General features: G+C 52.2%; 1 protein-coding gene and 6 non-coding genes across 8 annotated transcripts in view; 6 read left to right on the top strand and 1 right to left on the bottom strand.

Annotated features, from left to right (window-relative positions):
• Positions 1-8152, top strand: part of RPS8 (ribosomal protein S8) — a 157865-nt gene extending 149713 nt beyond the window's left edge. Inside the window, exons 1-6 of one of the 2 annotated variants that reach the window (XM_064147715.1) lie at positions 3219-3309; positions 4174-4280; positions 4637-4736; positions 6110-6285; positions 7172-7301; positions 7991-8152. In XM_064147715.1, coding sequence (XP_064003785.1) covers positions 3306-3309; positions 4174-4280; positions 4637-4736; positions 6110-6285; positions 7172-7301; positions 7991-8100 — 627 coding nt within the window. In that variant the 5' untranslated portion in view covers positions 3219-3305 and the 3' untranslated portion in view covers positions 8101-8152. Of the gene's footprint in view, positions 1-3218; positions 3310-4173; positions 4281-4636; positions 4737-6109; positions 6286-7171; positions 7302-7990 lie in introns of those variants that run through there. The other variant, XM_064147716.1, reaches the window with a different exon arrangement.
• Positions 775-889, bottom strand: LOC135177948 (U5 spliceosomal RNA). The gene has a single exon (XR_010303269.1). It is a non-coding gene; the product is annotated as a U5 spliceosomal RNA (small nuclear RNA).
• Positions 4023-4107, top strand: LOC135177936 (small nucleolar RNA SNORD55/SNORD39). Its single transcript, XR_010303257.1, has one exon. It is a non-coding gene; the product is annotated as a small nucleolar RNA SNORD55/SNORD39 (small nucleolar RNA).
• Positions 4454-4557, top strand: LOC135177939 (small nucleolar RNA SNORD46). Its single transcript, XR_010303260.1, has one exon. It is a non-coding gene; the product is annotated as a small nucleolar RNA SNORD46 (small nucleolar RNA).
• On the top strand, positions 6529-6601 carry LOC135177937 (small nucleolar RNA SNORD38). The gene has a single exon (XR_010303258.1). It is a non-coding gene; the product is annotated as a small nucleolar RNA SNORD38 (small nucleolar RNA).
• On the top strand, positions 7746-7816 carry LOC135177938 (small nucleolar RNA SNORD38). Its single transcript, XR_010303259.1, has one exon. It is a non-coding gene; the product is annotated as a small nucleolar RNA SNORD38 (small nucleolar RNA).
• Positions 8153-8781: 629 nt separating the features above from the next.
• Positions 8782-8908, top strand: LOC135177946 (small nucleolar RNA SNORA35). The gene has a single exon (XR_010303267.1). It is a non-coding gene; the product is annotated as a small nucleolar RNA SNORA35 (small nucleolar RNA).
• The last annotated feature ends 6524 nt before the right edge of the window (positions 8909-15432 follow it).

Genomic DNA, 15432 nt, shown 5'->3' with positions numbered 1-15432 from the left:
GGTGGTAGCGGACATTGGCCGGGCTGGCACCGAGCGCCGTGCACCCTGGGTATGCAAAACAGCCGAATGCTAATCAGGCAGCGGCGTGGGCAGAGCCGAGGTGCTGGGTCGGCGCCGCTGCTGCCGTCCGGAAGCGTCCGGCAGCACGTTGCCGCTGTCGTCGCCCCGATTAAGGCGTTCTGGCTGTTTGTCTTGGTTTATCCCCAGCCCTGGTAGGACGGAGGAAGAATTAGAAAGGTAAAGTGAGAAAATCGCGGGTTGAGTCAGAAGGAGTTTAACAACAAATTTTAATTGTTTATGCTTGTAAGGAAAGTTTTTTTACAAAACCCAGGAAAGGCAAACGATGCAAATGAAAACACCGAATGATGCTCCTCAGCCAGTCCCCGGGCAGCGAACCCTCACGCCGATCTGCTCTCTGAGAATGACGTCATACGGCACGGAACTGCCCCCTCGGTCCCTTGCCGCCAGCTGTCTCGGCGCTCTCGCCTGCCTCTTCGTGAGTCGCCACAGCCCGCTCGGTAGCGGGTGCGTGAGCGCTGCTCGGCGACGCTGAGCTCGCCCAGTGGCACCCGCGGTGTGTGTGCCTTTCTCAGCACGACTCCGGGAGCACCAGCGGGCCACAGATCTAACCCCCAGCCGAGCGAAGCTCACTAGAGCACCCCGCACTCCCTGCAGCAGGGCTTTTTGCACCACCACAAGATCCTACACTGAAACATCGTAATATGATGTCGCTAACCCACAAAAACTCATCTACTGTTCAACAACTCATGGGATAGCTTCACCGAAGTGAAGCCTCAAAAAATTTATCGACACTCGTACTTGTTCCTCTCCACGGAAATCTTTAGTAAAAGGCGAAAGATTTATACGATCTGAAGAGAAACCAGAGTATACCTCATCCCCCCTCGCACAAGTACACATCGCCAGCTGTCGCTACAGAGGATATAGCGATTCGTAGCCTCCTTTCCTTTTTGACCTTTCTTTGCCCTGTCACAGCTCCTCTCTGCGGAGGTACACAGCTCAGCCCGAACCAGGACCCAGTGGTCCCGGGAGTGTGGAATATGCCCGGGGTACCGCGCTGCTGTGCCGCGCTGCACTGTGGGTATGCAAATTAGCCACAGTGCCGGTCTATTAGAAAAACGCGTTTAGCGCAGGGCTGCGCAAAGATGGGTGTGCGGTGGTTACCGCAAATCAACCACACTCGTTCAGAGCCGCGGGAGGTGACTGTACAGAAAGACGTGTTGGCTATGCCTGAAGTTAAAGCTTACGAACTATCCTTTTGGTTTAGGCTCTCGTCCTCTTTAAAGGATTGGCATCTCTCAAATTCACGGTGCATGTTCAAAGGGTGAGTGGTTTATATTTCGGGAAGGGGTCTTCTAGCCAGAAGGTGAGGGGGTTAACATTATTTGGTTTAACACTATTAACGTTTAACATTATAATGGGACTAGTTTAGTTTAGGATGCTATTTTTGAGCCAAAAAGCTGACAATTGAGGCCATCCGAATTAAAAATATTTTACTTGATCATAGAATCATAGAATTACAGAATCATAGAATGGTTTAGGTTGGAAGGGACCTCAAAGATCATCTAGTTCCAATGCCTCACCATAGGCAGGGACACCTCCCACTAGAACAGGTCGCTCAAGGCCTCATCCAACCTGGCCTTTAACACCTCCAGGGAGGGAACAGCCACAACCTCCCTAAGCAACCTGTGACAGTGTTTTCACCACCTTCAGTGCAAAGATCTTCTTCCTAACATCCAGTTTAAATCTCCCCTCTGCCAGTTTAAACCCATTACTCCTCATCCTGTTATTACAAGACCTTGTAAATAGTCCCTCCACAGCCCTCTTGTAGGCTGGAAGGCCACTATAAGGTCCCCTTGAAGCCTTCTCTCCTCCAGGCTGAAGATCCACAACTTTCATAGCCTGTCCTCATAGCAGAGCTGCTCCAGCCCTCTGAGCATCTTCGTGGCCTCCTCTGGATTCACTCCAACAGTTTGATGTCCTTCTTGTGTTGGGGGGTCCAGAACTGCACACAGTACTCCAGATGGGGTCTCAGGAGAGCAAAGGGAGAGAATCACCTCCCGTGCCCTGTTGGCCACACTTCTCTTGCTGCAGCCCAGCACACAGTTGCTGTCTGGGTTGCACGTGCATGCTTCCAACTCACGTTGAGCTTTTCATCAACCCACAGGTCCTTTTCCTCAGGGCAGCTCTCCAGCCATTCTCCACCCAGCCTGGATTTGTGCTTGGGATTGCACCGACTCAGGTGCAGGACTATACGCTCAGCCTTGTTGAATTTCTTGAGGTGGGCCTGGGCCCACCTCTCCAGCCTGTCCAGGTCCCTATGGATGGACCCCTTCTCTCTGGCAAGTTGACTGTGCCACACAGCTTGGTGTCATCTGCAAACTTGCTGAGGGTGCACTCGATTCCTCTGTCCATATCACTGACAAAGATGTTAGACAGCACTCAGCATGCCAGTACATGGTTTAGAGGAGGGGTCCTCAAGCTCTTTGAACAGGGGGCCGGTTCACTGTCCCTCAGACACTGTCGGGGATGGGACTATAGTTTGTCGGGGGCCAGACTATAACTTGGTTCCAACCCAGTCTCGGCGGGTGTTTGGGAGGCCGGCGAGCGGATTAAGTGGCAGGAAGTGGCTGCTTGGTTTCCCCCCCAGTCCCCGGCTGGGGAGGGGCGCGGGTGTTCTGTAAATACCGATGGGCCGGATTGAGGACCCTGGGGGGCCGCATCCGGCCCGCGGGCGGTAGTTTGAGGACCCCTGGTTTAGAGGAATACTTTAAGCCTAAGCACTCACACATCTTTGGTTGGAGAGTTCAGGTTCCCTCGATAGCAGTATTCTGTTGAGGAGCGTATTCCAATGAGGAAGGTATTGTAACAAGGAGCCCACGATCTCCAGAGCCATGCACAGCCACAGCCCGCAGGGCGCGGGAGCTGCCTCACCCGGCCGGCCTCGCCGCGCCTGGGCCCTGCCCCTTGGCTTTGGTGAGGTGACCCTTGGGGCAAGAAGACCAAACATGCGACAAGCGAAACCCCAGCACTGCTGCTCTCCCTGCTGGGCCCATAGGCTGGAGGCGGGGGCCGCAGTTCGCCGACAGCGCAGCCGCAGCGCTCACACATTGACGTAACTGACACAAGCCGCCCGCCATTGCCGGTCGCTCTGCCCGCCGCCCCGCGTCGCCAGGCAACGGCGCCCCTCCCCCCTCACGGCGCGGTTACGTCACGGCCTCGCGAGAGCTCGCCCCGCCATACCGCCCCGTGATGGGTAGCTCCGCCTCTTTGCGCAGTGCCGTACCATGGGTGAGTGGGGACGCCGAACGGCCTGGTCGCTATCCGCCGCCATCCGCTCGCTGCGCCGCCGCTGACCGCCCCATCCTTTACCGGGTGATGGTGGGGACTGCTGCCAGCCCGCACTGCCCGCCCCTGGGGACGACTGCCACGGCGCCGAGCTTCTGGTGGGAGGACGGTGACCAGGCCCAACATGGCGATGGGATTGGGGGGGGGGGGGGAGCGGACGGCTTCGCCTTGCGTTGCCGTAGGTTTCGATCTCTGGCCTGGCTTTCGGCGCCGCCGGGGCCGTAGTCGTCGGTGTTCTGGAAGGAGCACTTCCCGCAGGGACTCTGCGGATGAGGTGGGACGGCTTTCAGAGGCGACGCATTAGGAGGAGTGGGGTGGCCGCCGGCACTGTACCTAGCTGGTTGGCAGAGGTTCGTAGAGGAAAGAGGAGATAGACAGTGATGGGAAGGTAATTCCTAAGGAGTATCCATCACGCTGCTGGGGTGTGTCATTGAGGCCCAGCAGATGGGTGGGATGGAAGTTCTTGTCCATGTTATGTCAGACCTAGAGGATAATTTAGGATATTCCCTATCTTGGGATGAGGTACTTGCGATAGCGTGCCCAGCACGTGAGGTAGCTTGGGAGACTGCTTCCCAGAGGGACACTGGTCAGATGCGGTGGAGGGAGTCAGTCTGCTTTGTATAGCTGTGCCGGAAAGAAGGAGGTCAAGGCGGATCTGAGTTTCAATGATGAAGCTTCTCTAACTGCTGCATAAGGCTGAGTGCACTGTGCGGATACCAACCTTGGAGAGCTGAGGACTCAGAACCATAGTCTGCCATGGTCAGGTGCGCTCTTGGTCCTTCTCTGACCATGTTGGTTTCCATTCAGGTATCTCCAGGGACAACTGGCACAAACGTCGCAAGACTGGGGGCAAGAGGAAGCCTTATCACAAGAAGAGGAAGTATGAGTTGGGGCGGCCTCCTGCTAATACTAAGGTGAGTGATTAAAGGGGGGTGGTCTGTAGTGCTAGTTTTAAACTGGGATTGCTGACCATAAGCTGTTAGAGGCTTTGGGTCCTGAGTGATTATGTATCCAACGCCGGTTCTCTCAAAAGTGGTGCTTCCCTTGTGCCTGCAGGAAATAGCAGTGGGTTTTGGCAATAAGAGGCAATTGGAATGATGAAACTTTCTCCTTAGGTAGATGTAGCAGACCGTTTTGGTCACATACAGCATCTGCCGATGCTGGGGTCTGTCATAGTTACACTGACCACATTGCCTTTGAGCTTAGGACTTCTGGCTCCTGTGCAGTGCTCCAGCAACACTAACAACATGGTGTTTGGTTCTCGCCATAGATTGGCCCACGTCGAATTCATACAGTGAGGGTTCGTGGTGGAAATAAGAAGTACCGTGCACTTCGGTTGGATGTTGGCAACTTCTCCTGGGGATCTGAATGTATGTATGTCATGAGCCTTATGTGTTGGGAAGGAAGAGTCTTCTGTAGCTGTACTGGTTCCTGGTACTGCTGCAAAATGGAGGGAATGACGATGCAAGTGTGAATTTGTAGCTTGAGCATTGTGGAGTCTGCAGGACTGGTTCTGAAGCAGCATGCATAGTAGTGATAACTTTGACCTTAATGTGGCTTTAGGAGACTTGGCATGTCTGCTAAGATCACAGTGACTGGAGTGTCATAGTTACACTGAGTGACGGTGCTCACTTTACCTTTTTACTGGGGTGAGGGGAAGTACAGAGGACCAGGAAAACCTACAAATGGGTAGTTCTTCCTGAGTGCAGGTTCTTTATTGATTAATGCTTCCTGGAATTTGGGTGCAACAAAGAAGGGTGCAGAGGATTTTTCTGAGAAGATATGCCTCTAGATCACAGTAGCAGATGCAGTTTACACCATGTTTCTGCTTTGCTGAGCAGAAGCAGAATGCACAGTAGCAAGAGGGGAGCTCTCAGTGTTTTTTCCCAAGCAAGGTGAGTTTTCTTTGAATTACAGACTACAGGCTATAACTTGAGCCTGGGCATAGTTGGTGTTGCTCAGTGTGAAAGTGAGTCCAGCAGATAGTGAGGTAGCTAACGTGTAGGGTAAAAGTGGATACCCTTGCTTCTGTGTCTTCACAGAGTGCTTCCATACTGTGAAAAGTGCCATTGTTCATAGGACAGCATTACAGAAGTGAGGGGGCTGCACATGACTTGCAAAGCAAGGATGATCTACATCACCACAGAGGGGGAAAAAACATCTTGTGCCTAGCATTTGGATGCACAGAGGGCTATGTCTGTAGGATGGGTGACTGCTAAGCAGTCAAATCTAGTGGCTAAGACCGACTGCTTTAGTTAGATCTTGAAGGATGAGAACACCAACTTTCCCTCTTAATTTGCCCACAAACTCTGATCTTACAGAACAGTTCTCATTACGTGTGGCAGAGCTGTCCTATTCAACATAACTTAATTCAGCAGCTACAGGAAGAGTTAGTTGGTATCTACTGAAGTGCCTTTCAATCTAGGAATTTATGTTCAGTACTGCCTACTCCTGTCTATTGGGAAGAGTTCCAGCAAGGCCACAGATCCTGTTTTTTTCTACAGGGGGGGTGGGGTGGTGGTGGAATCAGTTTCCAGGCATAAGCTTCTGTCCTAGCAACAAAAAGTTGGGCTGATGAAAAGTAGATGCATCTCTTAGTTAAATTTAACTCGGTGCCAGGGAAGGTGAAGCCATTTGATGGTCTGATGAGTGAGGTGGTGTGAGATGTTAAGTGAGATGCTGTGAACCATATTTGCAGTTGTCTGACCCCTGTAGGTTTGAACTAACAATCTTGTTTTGAAAGGCTGCACTCGAAAGACCAGGATCATCGATGTTGTCTACAATGCTTCCAACAATGAGCTGGTGCGGACAAAGACCCTGGTGAAGAACTGCATCGTTCTCGTTGACAGCACCCCCTACCGGCAGTGGTACGAGTCCCACTATGCCTTGCCCCTCGGACGCAAGAAGGGCGCCAAGCTGGTACGTCAGGCATTGTCATTTTGACTCCAGGCAGGGTGGAGTCTGCCCTGCTAGAGGCACTTAGATAGGCATCAAGGGTGGACAGTGTCTGCCACAGTAGTATTGGGTACTCATCAGTGGTAGCATTGATGATCTGACTGCATGCCCGTCAGCTCCTAGGACAACTCTGACTCTGTTAGTGGTATGTTCAGTACCATGGAGCTCCCTTGTGTGCACAAGAACCTGCCTGTCAATATCTTTGGTCTTCTAATGATGATACCCTTGTCCAGTTCTGCTACTGAAGGGAGAGCGATGACATGCTATGATGCTGAGGAAGACTTGCAGGTCAGGTCCTTGTGCTGGAAAATGATTGCTTCAAGAAGCTGGTGGATTGCTAGCTGAACTTCATGTGTTTGTGTCTGTAAATGATCCAGACCTATTGTCTTTTAAGATGGAAGCTCCAGACTGTTGGAAGGTGTTAAAAGGTTTTTCCTTTACATCAAAAACAAAGCACTGAGCACCATGCAGGTCAGAAGCATAGGGAGAGACAACCTGTCTGCCAGTGCTTGCACTTCATAGAGCACTCTCTTTGTGTCTGGAGAGGGGAAGAAGCATCCTTTTTTTGGAGGAGGAGTGCAGTTTCGTTTGTCTAAGAGCACCCTTCCCTCAAGCACCATGCTTTGTTGTCAGCATTGTTACCAATATGGTGTTTCACGGCCTCAAAAGTAAAATGCAGTGTCTGATTCTGTGAAGTGAAGGTTATTTCTACCTCTGCCAGGTACAACTTGGGGAAACAAGGGCAGTGCAGCAAGTACAAGGGTCTCTTTCACAGTCATGGGCACCACCTGCGCTACCCAAAGGCAGACACTTGTTTACCCTGGTGTTCCCTTTTTGTTTTATTTTTTAGACTCCTGAAGAAGAGGAAATCTTGAACAAGAAGCGTTCAAAGAAGATCCAGAAAAAATACGACGAGCGCAAGAAGAATGCCAAGATAGCAAGTATTCTTGAGGAGCAGTTCCAGCAAGGAAAGCTGCTTGGTGAGTCCCTGGCAGCATCAACGTGGGTGTGAGCAAAGGAGTGAGGGCACAAACAGGCAGAGCAGATCTTGTTCTTGGTCTTGGGATCATGTGAAGTTCTGCTTTCTGTAGTAAAACAGCCGCAGGGTAAAAGCAGTGGAGAGTTCTCCATATCTGTAGGAGCATTTTCTGGGTGTTAAATGTAACTTGTTCTTTATCCTCTCTGAGGATACCCCACTTCTGTCAGGAAGGTGAAATTCTTTCTGGAGCATGAACTGGTACATCTCCCAGCCAGGCCTCTGGAGTCAGTTATTCCTAGTTAGCCTTTTAGAAAACTAATTTGGTTGAAGACTTGGAAAATGGTCAAAAAGCCATGGACTGCCTTGTGTGTTAGGGAAGTCCTCTACAAACGTAATAGATTCAACCAGTTTCAAGTTCTGGAGAAGAGCTGAGTGTTCTGAAGTCTTTTGGTGATGAGACCTTTGTCCAGTTCTGCTACTGAACTTGAACGATGACAGTTTGGAGATCTGAAGAAGACTTCATTAGCTAAGTACTCAGTCCAGCAGAGAGCAATATGCCCTAGGGCCAGCTACTGGAGCCAAGACATAAACGGGTGTTACGTGTTACTGGTCACTTGCTTGTCAGTGCTTCTGCAGTGGTTACTGCACTGAATTACTAAATGTCTTTAACTGAATGGCTTCTCCTTCCAGCCTGCATTGCCTCCAGACCTGGACAGTGTGGCCGAGCTGATGGCTATGTCTTGGAAGGCAAGGAATTGGAGTTCTACTTGAGGAAGATCAAGGCCAGAAAAGGCAAATGAATTAAAAAATACTCTGAGAGAACGAATAAAGCCAAGCCTCCTACAGTAAAAAGAGTTGTGTGCTCATTTGTGTGTGCAGGGTGGAGAGGCTTGTGAAGGTCCTTGCACCTCTAAAGCGTGAAGGAAGAAGGATCTCTCCTGGAATCCCTGAGTGCTTTTGTCTACAGGCAAATTGTTGCCCTGCATGGCCTCAAAACATCTTAATGAGTTCTAGGACAATGACTTACTGGATTAAGTGGGTGTGTAAGAGTTGTCGGGCTTGGCTGGAGAAATAGTGACTAGAAACCTACTTGCAAGAGAAGGGTGGGAGCAATATCCATTCTTACTGAAGTTCTGGGAGCTGCCCAGGTCTGGCTGAGCACATGTCCCCTTGTGGTGTGCTGGGTCAGTACCTGCCACATTTGGGTCTTGGAGTGAGGCCAGTGAGGATAGAGGGCCTGCTGCCCCAGGAGACCTGTCCAGGGAGCAGTTCTGTGGCTGTAGCCCTGTGTTGCTTAGACTGCATTTGTGCTAAGCCTGGCTGAAAACTCGTGCTTATAGCCTTTGTGGCTGGTGCCTCCTGTCTCTGCTTTCCAGATTTCATACATCTGGTTTGGGCCAGCAGCCCTTTTTGCCGTGGCCTGGTGTCCCCTGCCTGCTTGTATGACTGCCTTCAGGGTCCAGCATCTTAACCCAACTTGGCTGCACTCTTCAGCGACCAGCTGGTCTTTCCCTGACCTCCTTGGTCTCATACCAGTGCAAGATAAATTCCTTCTAGCAGAAGAGGCAGGCTCTCATAGTCTGTCCCTTTCGAAAGCTGGGCACAAACTAGCTTTTTACCCAGCTGCTCTGTGGAATAGGAAAGCTGTTCTAAGGAAAAGTTTGTGTTTTGGGGCTTGTGATTTTCCTTGGGGCTGCTGTACCTGAAGCAAAAGGCACTGTTTCAGCATCTAGTAGCCATATATTTTGAACAGATGTTAAAGCTGGGAGCCCACCAAATGGCTGGTCACAGGGCAGGCCAGGCTCACACATCTGTGTGCTAAGTGGGTAAGTTGCACACTTCACCCTGCTGCTGTGTTTTCCCAAAAGCCTCATTTATCTGTAGGGGCATTCTGATGCAAGTCAGCCTGCCTGCAGCTTCAGTGTCACCATTTCTATCTATGATCAAAGAAATTGCCTGATCATCTTGCCCCAGGCTGAGCTGTGGGGCAGGCTGTGTCTACTAGGTTAAAACAGTCTGCCTGCCCCACGTACAGCTTTTGCTTGCTGTTTTTAAGTTTTTCCTGTGATGCTTTACCCTGGCTGCAGGAGCTGTGCTTGGCTTGTGTGCCCTGGGCAGTGTGGATTCATCCTGCTTTGCTGTCAGGCAGACAAGGACAGGTCCGTGTTGCAGATGAGGATGTGCACCTGCCACATCAGAAAGCAGCAGTGCCAGTTGCCTCCTGGCCACCGTACTGTGAGTGTTCTGTGGTGCATTGGTACTGCCTCACAGTTTGGGTCTGTGGGCACTGAATGGAACCATGCTCAGCTGGGTGCAACTAGAGTCCTTGGCAGTGTGACCTGGCCCAGCTGGGTGCACCTAGAGTCTTTGGCAGTGTGACCTGGGCTAGGCTGAACGTTTGCACAAGCACATTTCTTCTCCATGGTGATCTCGGGTAAACTTGCCCTGCTCCCCAGCAACGCCTGTGTTCCAGAGAGGTGGGGCCAAGGCAATAAAGGGCTCTTGGGAGGCATACGTCACGGCTGCTTCCTCTGAGTGCTTTTTTCCCTTACCCTCCACAGAGCGCAAACAGCTTTCAGGGTGTTTCTCGGAGACTGTGCACAGATGGAGAAAGTCAAGCAAGTGCCTATTCAGTGTCAGCAGGAGCTGTAAATTCAGCCCCTCAAGGGCAGTGTTGCAGTGTGAACTCCTCTGAAAGATGTTCTCAAGGGCAGTGGGCCACGAGAATGAAAACTCTGCCTGCTGCCCACAGGAGCCATGCTGTAGGTGTGACATGGGAACAGGATGGTGGCAGCTGGCTTTCAAGGTGGCATAAGCTGTGGAACCTCATCCAGCTTGGCCATAGGATATATGGTTTCTGGTCTGGGCCTGGCATAGCTTCATAGACATACACAGAGAGGAGGCAAGCCTGCCATGTGCTGAGCCAGAAGGAGGTGGCCAGGGGCTGGGGTTAAGCACGGTTTTAGTCTGGCTGGGTTTGTGAGGTACCAAAGACTGGTTAAGGGCCTTTATCACTTCTGCAAGTAGATGGGAGGGATGGGGCTTTTTTTTAGCTACTTTTCACACAATGAGCAGCCAGCAGTGTAATGCAGGCTAGGTCATTTGATGTCCTGAGTGCTGTTCCTTGCTGTTGGGTGGCTCTCTCAGCTCCATGTGTATTAACTTCAGGGTATTTTCACAGGACATAGTTCAGCACAGAACGAGACCTGGGTAGTTATGTTTTAACAGGTCCAGCAGTGGCCCAGAAAGTAGCAGAGGAAGAGCTTCCAAGGAAAACAGAGTTTGCAAAAGGAGTGCTTGCAGGAGAGGGAGATTTTTAACAGCTCTGCCAATACTCTCAGGTTAGAAGCACTCTCCCAGGTGTGGGAGCCCTCCTGACAGACTGAAAGCATTTTCATGTCTTTGTTGTTTCTGGCTGTATGAATCGACCTGATACCCCACAGTTGTTCACTGGTGTCAGCCATGCCGTTTTGTTCCCTTGTGTGTGCTCCTTGATCCAAATTTATCCCCTTTCTGGATAAATGTGGTGTCCCTGCTGTCTCACTGCTGAGGATGATTTGCACCCACAAGCAAAAGCCTTGAAGCTGAAGCCAATGATAGCTTTATTAATATTGAGTGTATATCTCCATCACAGTGCTGATTTTCTGCAAGACTACAGCCCTCATCCCTTCCCTTACTTGGGGTCTGGGCTATGCCTTGAACTGGGCTACTGGGAGTAGCTGGTCAGCTGCAAGCTGGTGGCATCATCACACTGACTGGATGAATCCTCCAGTTTTGGGGCTACTGCTGAAGGCTCTCCAATCCCAAGCCCACCAGGATTTTCCCAAGAAACCAGGGATACAGCTTGGCTTGGGGATATGGGACAAAAGACCTGGCAATGTTCTTCTGGACAGAGTGAGGAAGGTATTAAGGGAAAGAGAGCTTTGTGGCTATCAGTGTCAGTGCTTTGGGATGGGGGCAGCTATTCTGACTCCAGAAAATGGGTCCTGCTTCCAGTCCTCCAGTGAGTCCCAGTGCTGCTGATGGATGGTGCCTTCACCCGGATCAGCAGCAGCTCCATTCTCAGAGTTTTGAAGACTCTGGCACCCAGGTCCTCCCCAAGGGACTGCCAGCCATGGTGTGCTCACTGGCCTGACCTTCCTCATCCCCTGTCTTCTCCATGCAGACCACTAACTCAAAGTCTTCAAAGCAGTCAGGGTAAGGGGAGGGAAAGTTGTACATCCAGGGATGCTGCAAGTGGGGGTACCCTTGACTGCCATGGCTGGAGTTTCTGATGCTGGTGGCAGAGGATGCAGCAGCTAAGAAGCATCTGAGCAGAGGCACCTGGATATGTGATGTGTGACACACTTCACAAGGCCTCCGGTGGCTGTCTCTGCTGTGTCCTCGCACATGATGGGGAAGCACAGTGGGATGATGGGAGCAGGCTCCCATCCTCCACAGAGATGTCCAGTACCACTTGTCACCCCCATTCCAATGCATTTGCAAGCAGAGAGCAGCTCTGTGAGATCATGTTCTTGTTCCTGTGGCTCATCTATCACCCAAAGCAACTCCCAAGGTCCACAGGGGCCAGGCAGTGCTTTCCCAGGAGGGATTTGTTGTTTGCTCACTGTAATTGAGACAAGCTGTGCTGAAGCTCTTGCCCTCCTTTTCTCCAGCCCCAGAGCTACACCACACACTTGCCACACATTGAAGCTAGAAGCCAGGAAGGAGGGCTTCAAGATCTCAGCAGCTCTGGCTGTGGTGTAGGGAAGGCTGAGCTATGGACTCACTTGCGAGCCCTTCATGGCTGGATGTAGGTTCTAGTATACATCATCCATGGAGAGCAGAGACACCTGGACACAGCAGAAGCAGGGCATAGGGGTTGCTTTGTGAAGACATGAGCAGGACCAGTAGCTGCAGGTGCTATACCTCATCAGAAAGATCCTACTCTTGATGGCTGCCAGCTAAACTGGGGAGAAGGAGTTCCTGCTACTGTCCAGACTGCAGGGCTTGAGGATGCAGCCTGAGGATGTGCACTTGTTCCCACACCAAACATTGTGGCTCATGAGTAGAACTATCCACACGATTGCCCTGCCCTTCCCTGACCCATCTCTGCTGCCCACTCTCTGTGTGCATCCTCCTGTCTTACTGCTGCCTCTGCCACATAAATAACCCTACATGTGTCCACACGGCCAAGCCCTCCCCGTGATGGATTTGGGCTGTTAGAGGCAGAGAACAGGGAACCCTGGCTTAGTCACAGCTTCCTGCCATTTGCCATGGACAGGGATTTAGGTGGGAGCTGTGGGTGCTAGGGAGGATCCAGTGGGGCAGTGTGGATATTTTTCCTTTCCAGCCACGGCAGCTGAATTCAGGCTCCATGAGAAGGAGGAAAAAGGATGGAGGATTGCATTGCACCTGGAAGCTCTGGGAACTTGACACCGGAGTGCAGGGGCAGAGGCAGCACCCAGGGACGGCTGTGCAATATTTCTGAAGCACAGGTGAAAGACACAAAAACGTTCACCACGTCCTTGCTGCTAGCAACAGGCAATGCCTGCGGCTGTGGGTGCAGTTGCAGCCCCTGGGCTGGCTGGACCTCGGCACTGTGGCAGCTCCGGGGCCCTCCATGTCCCTAGGGGAAGACTTGGGAACGGCATGAGCTGGGCACACAGATCTCTTGAGTGTTCCCTGGCTGCACAACCTGGCAGGAACTGGTGAGGGCACACTAAAGGCTGGCACCAGGCCATTTTCCCAGGGCCAGGAGTGAGTGGGAAGGGAAAAAAATCCAGCAGGACATAAACCAGTGAGAAAACATCTGTGAGTGACAGCGAGACATGCAGGGAAATCATCCTGTCCTGGTACCCAGCCCACGGTGGGCTGGTGCTGAGCACTGCCAGGGAACATGGCTCACCATGGGCTGCCGGAGGCCAAGCTGTGCTCCACAGGAAACTCCGCTTCCTTCGCCTGGCCAGAGCACCACATCCTGCCCTGCTCAGCTCCCTCCCTTCCTGCCTGGGCACAGCGCCTGGCCCAGGCCCAGGGCAGCTCCAATGTGGATCAGGGTGGCTGCTGGGGCTTCCAGCCTGGGAAATGTTCCCCTGGTGAGTAGGGACGGGGTTCAAGGGTGCCTGCATCCTCCCATCCCCAGAGAAGGGCTGGAGAACCCATGGGTGAGACTTGCCAGAATGTGCCTGTACAGAGTCCGATCTACAGCTCCTCCATCCTTTGCCCCACAGGTTCCTACCCTGGCCAGGAACTACGACATTTACAGCAGACTCACACCTTCCCTGGCTGAGTTGTGACCCATGGTACAAAGCAAAGGCTCCACTCACCTTCAGCCAATGCCCAGCTCTGCTCTGCTGGGTTGGCAGAGCAACCCTGGGACTGCTGGATGAGACATGCTGGAGCACCACCCACAGACCAGGAGGGGAGATGGGAGCTCCCCATCACTGCACTCCCCAACATTCCATCAGCTGGCTTCTCACAACCCCAGATCACACAGACACAGGGATGAGTTCACACTATCTTGAGTAAAATGATTTATTTCTTATTCATAACTACATCCCTGCTTGGAAGAACATGGGGCAGGGGAGGCTGCAAGGGACCCCTTCCCACGGCCCTCTGTGGTTGTGTGCACCTCGCACACCCACCCTAGGCAGTCCCTGCAAGCATGTCTCTACGCTCACTCGTGCATAGAGCAGCAAAAATGCACCAGCTATTTCAAGTCCACATGCCACATGGTAGGACACAGTGGGACGTGAGGTGGGAAGCAGGTAGAGTCATCCCAGGCTCCCACTGTAGAGCCTTCATCCACACATGACACACCCCACAGACCATTTAGGCAGAGCTAGTCCCATTCCTAAAACCCTCTTCTCTCTGGGCCAGCTGCTGTACTTCTCTAGTGACAGATGATGGAAGCACTGGTTGGTGGGTCTGGTACATACAATACTGTCACCTGGTCCCCCAAAACAGGTCTTGCTTCCTCTCCACATCCTTCCATGGACAGTGGCTGAGTTGTCAGTGTCCACTCTCATACCTCTTGCCCAGCTGAGCACCTGGCAAGCAAAAGATGTGCATGGTATCACAGCAGGAGAGACAGGAATTTTGGGGTGCAGCTTTGCAAGCAGCCACTGTAAACCACAACAGGACAGTTTGTGCCTCTCCTGTTCTGCTAGCTTTGGCTACAGCCTGGCCATTGCCATCATGCAGCCATATTCCTAACACAGCCCTCTGGCATCAGTGCAGGTCTATGCTCTCATACTCCAGGTTGTCTGAGTCCTCCAGCTCAATGCCAGGTACCAGGTTGTAATAGTTGGTTGACTGACTCAAGTACATCTTCTCCCGGTTGGTAGAGTCCTTCAGTACTTCACTCACACTGACAGTGTCCACCTCTGGCTCACTGCTCCCCAGCTCCTCCACCCTTGGTGCTGGGGTGTCCCACTGCCTGTCCAGCATCATCCCTCTCTGCACTTCATGGGTAGGTACTTGAGAACTGCTGGAGGATCCCACCTGGATCTCCACCTCCTCATAGAGGTCTTTGCTGCTATCCAGTGGGTCTGCAGAGGGCTGAAGCAGGACCTGACTCCTCAGCAGAACCTTCTTCTTGGTCTTAGAGGGAGTGACAGGCAGCTCACAGGGGACGTAGTGGTGGGGTTCTGCAAGCACCGGCATGTTGCTCCTCTCTGCTGTGGTCAGGTGGCTCTGGGACCTGCTCTGAAGGCTGTAGTTAGTCTTTCTCTTATGCCTGCAGAAGCACCAGGTGATGCTGGCAAGGATGAGGACAGAGGGCAAACAGATGAAGAGGGCAGTTAGGCTGTGTGAGTGGCACAGCTTATCCCGGGATATGCTCTGGAGGTCCACGCCGTGGTACTGCTCTGGTGTGTGGCAGATAACTTCAGCAGCCAGGCTCAGCCAGCCCTCCAGATTGCTCAGGAAAGCACAGTTGCAGTCCCAGCTGTTGTTGGAGAGCTGGAGCTGGTGCAGAGATGGCTTCAGAAGGCTGGTAGGAAGGAAAGTCAGGGCATTGAAACCCAGGTAAACCTCCTGGACCTGGGTCGATGCTTTCAGGAAGGACTTGGGCAACTCCTGGAGCTGGTTGCTGTCCAAATAAAGGACTCTCAAGTTAGGGGCATCTTCCAGAAAGCTCCCAGGGAGAC

The sequence above is a fragment of the Pogoniulus pusillus genome, chromosome 8, assembly GCF_015220805.1.
Source record: "Pogoniulus pusillus isolate bPogPus1 chromosome 8, bPogPus1.pri, whole genome shotgun sequence".
Taxonomy (NCBI): domain Eukaryota; kingdom Metazoa; phylum Chordata; class Aves; order Piciformes; family Lybiidae; genus Pogoniulus; species Pogoniulus pusillus.
The sequence above is the reverse complement of the archived record's forward strand: the minus strand, read 5'-3'. Positions and strand labels throughout refer to the sequence as shown.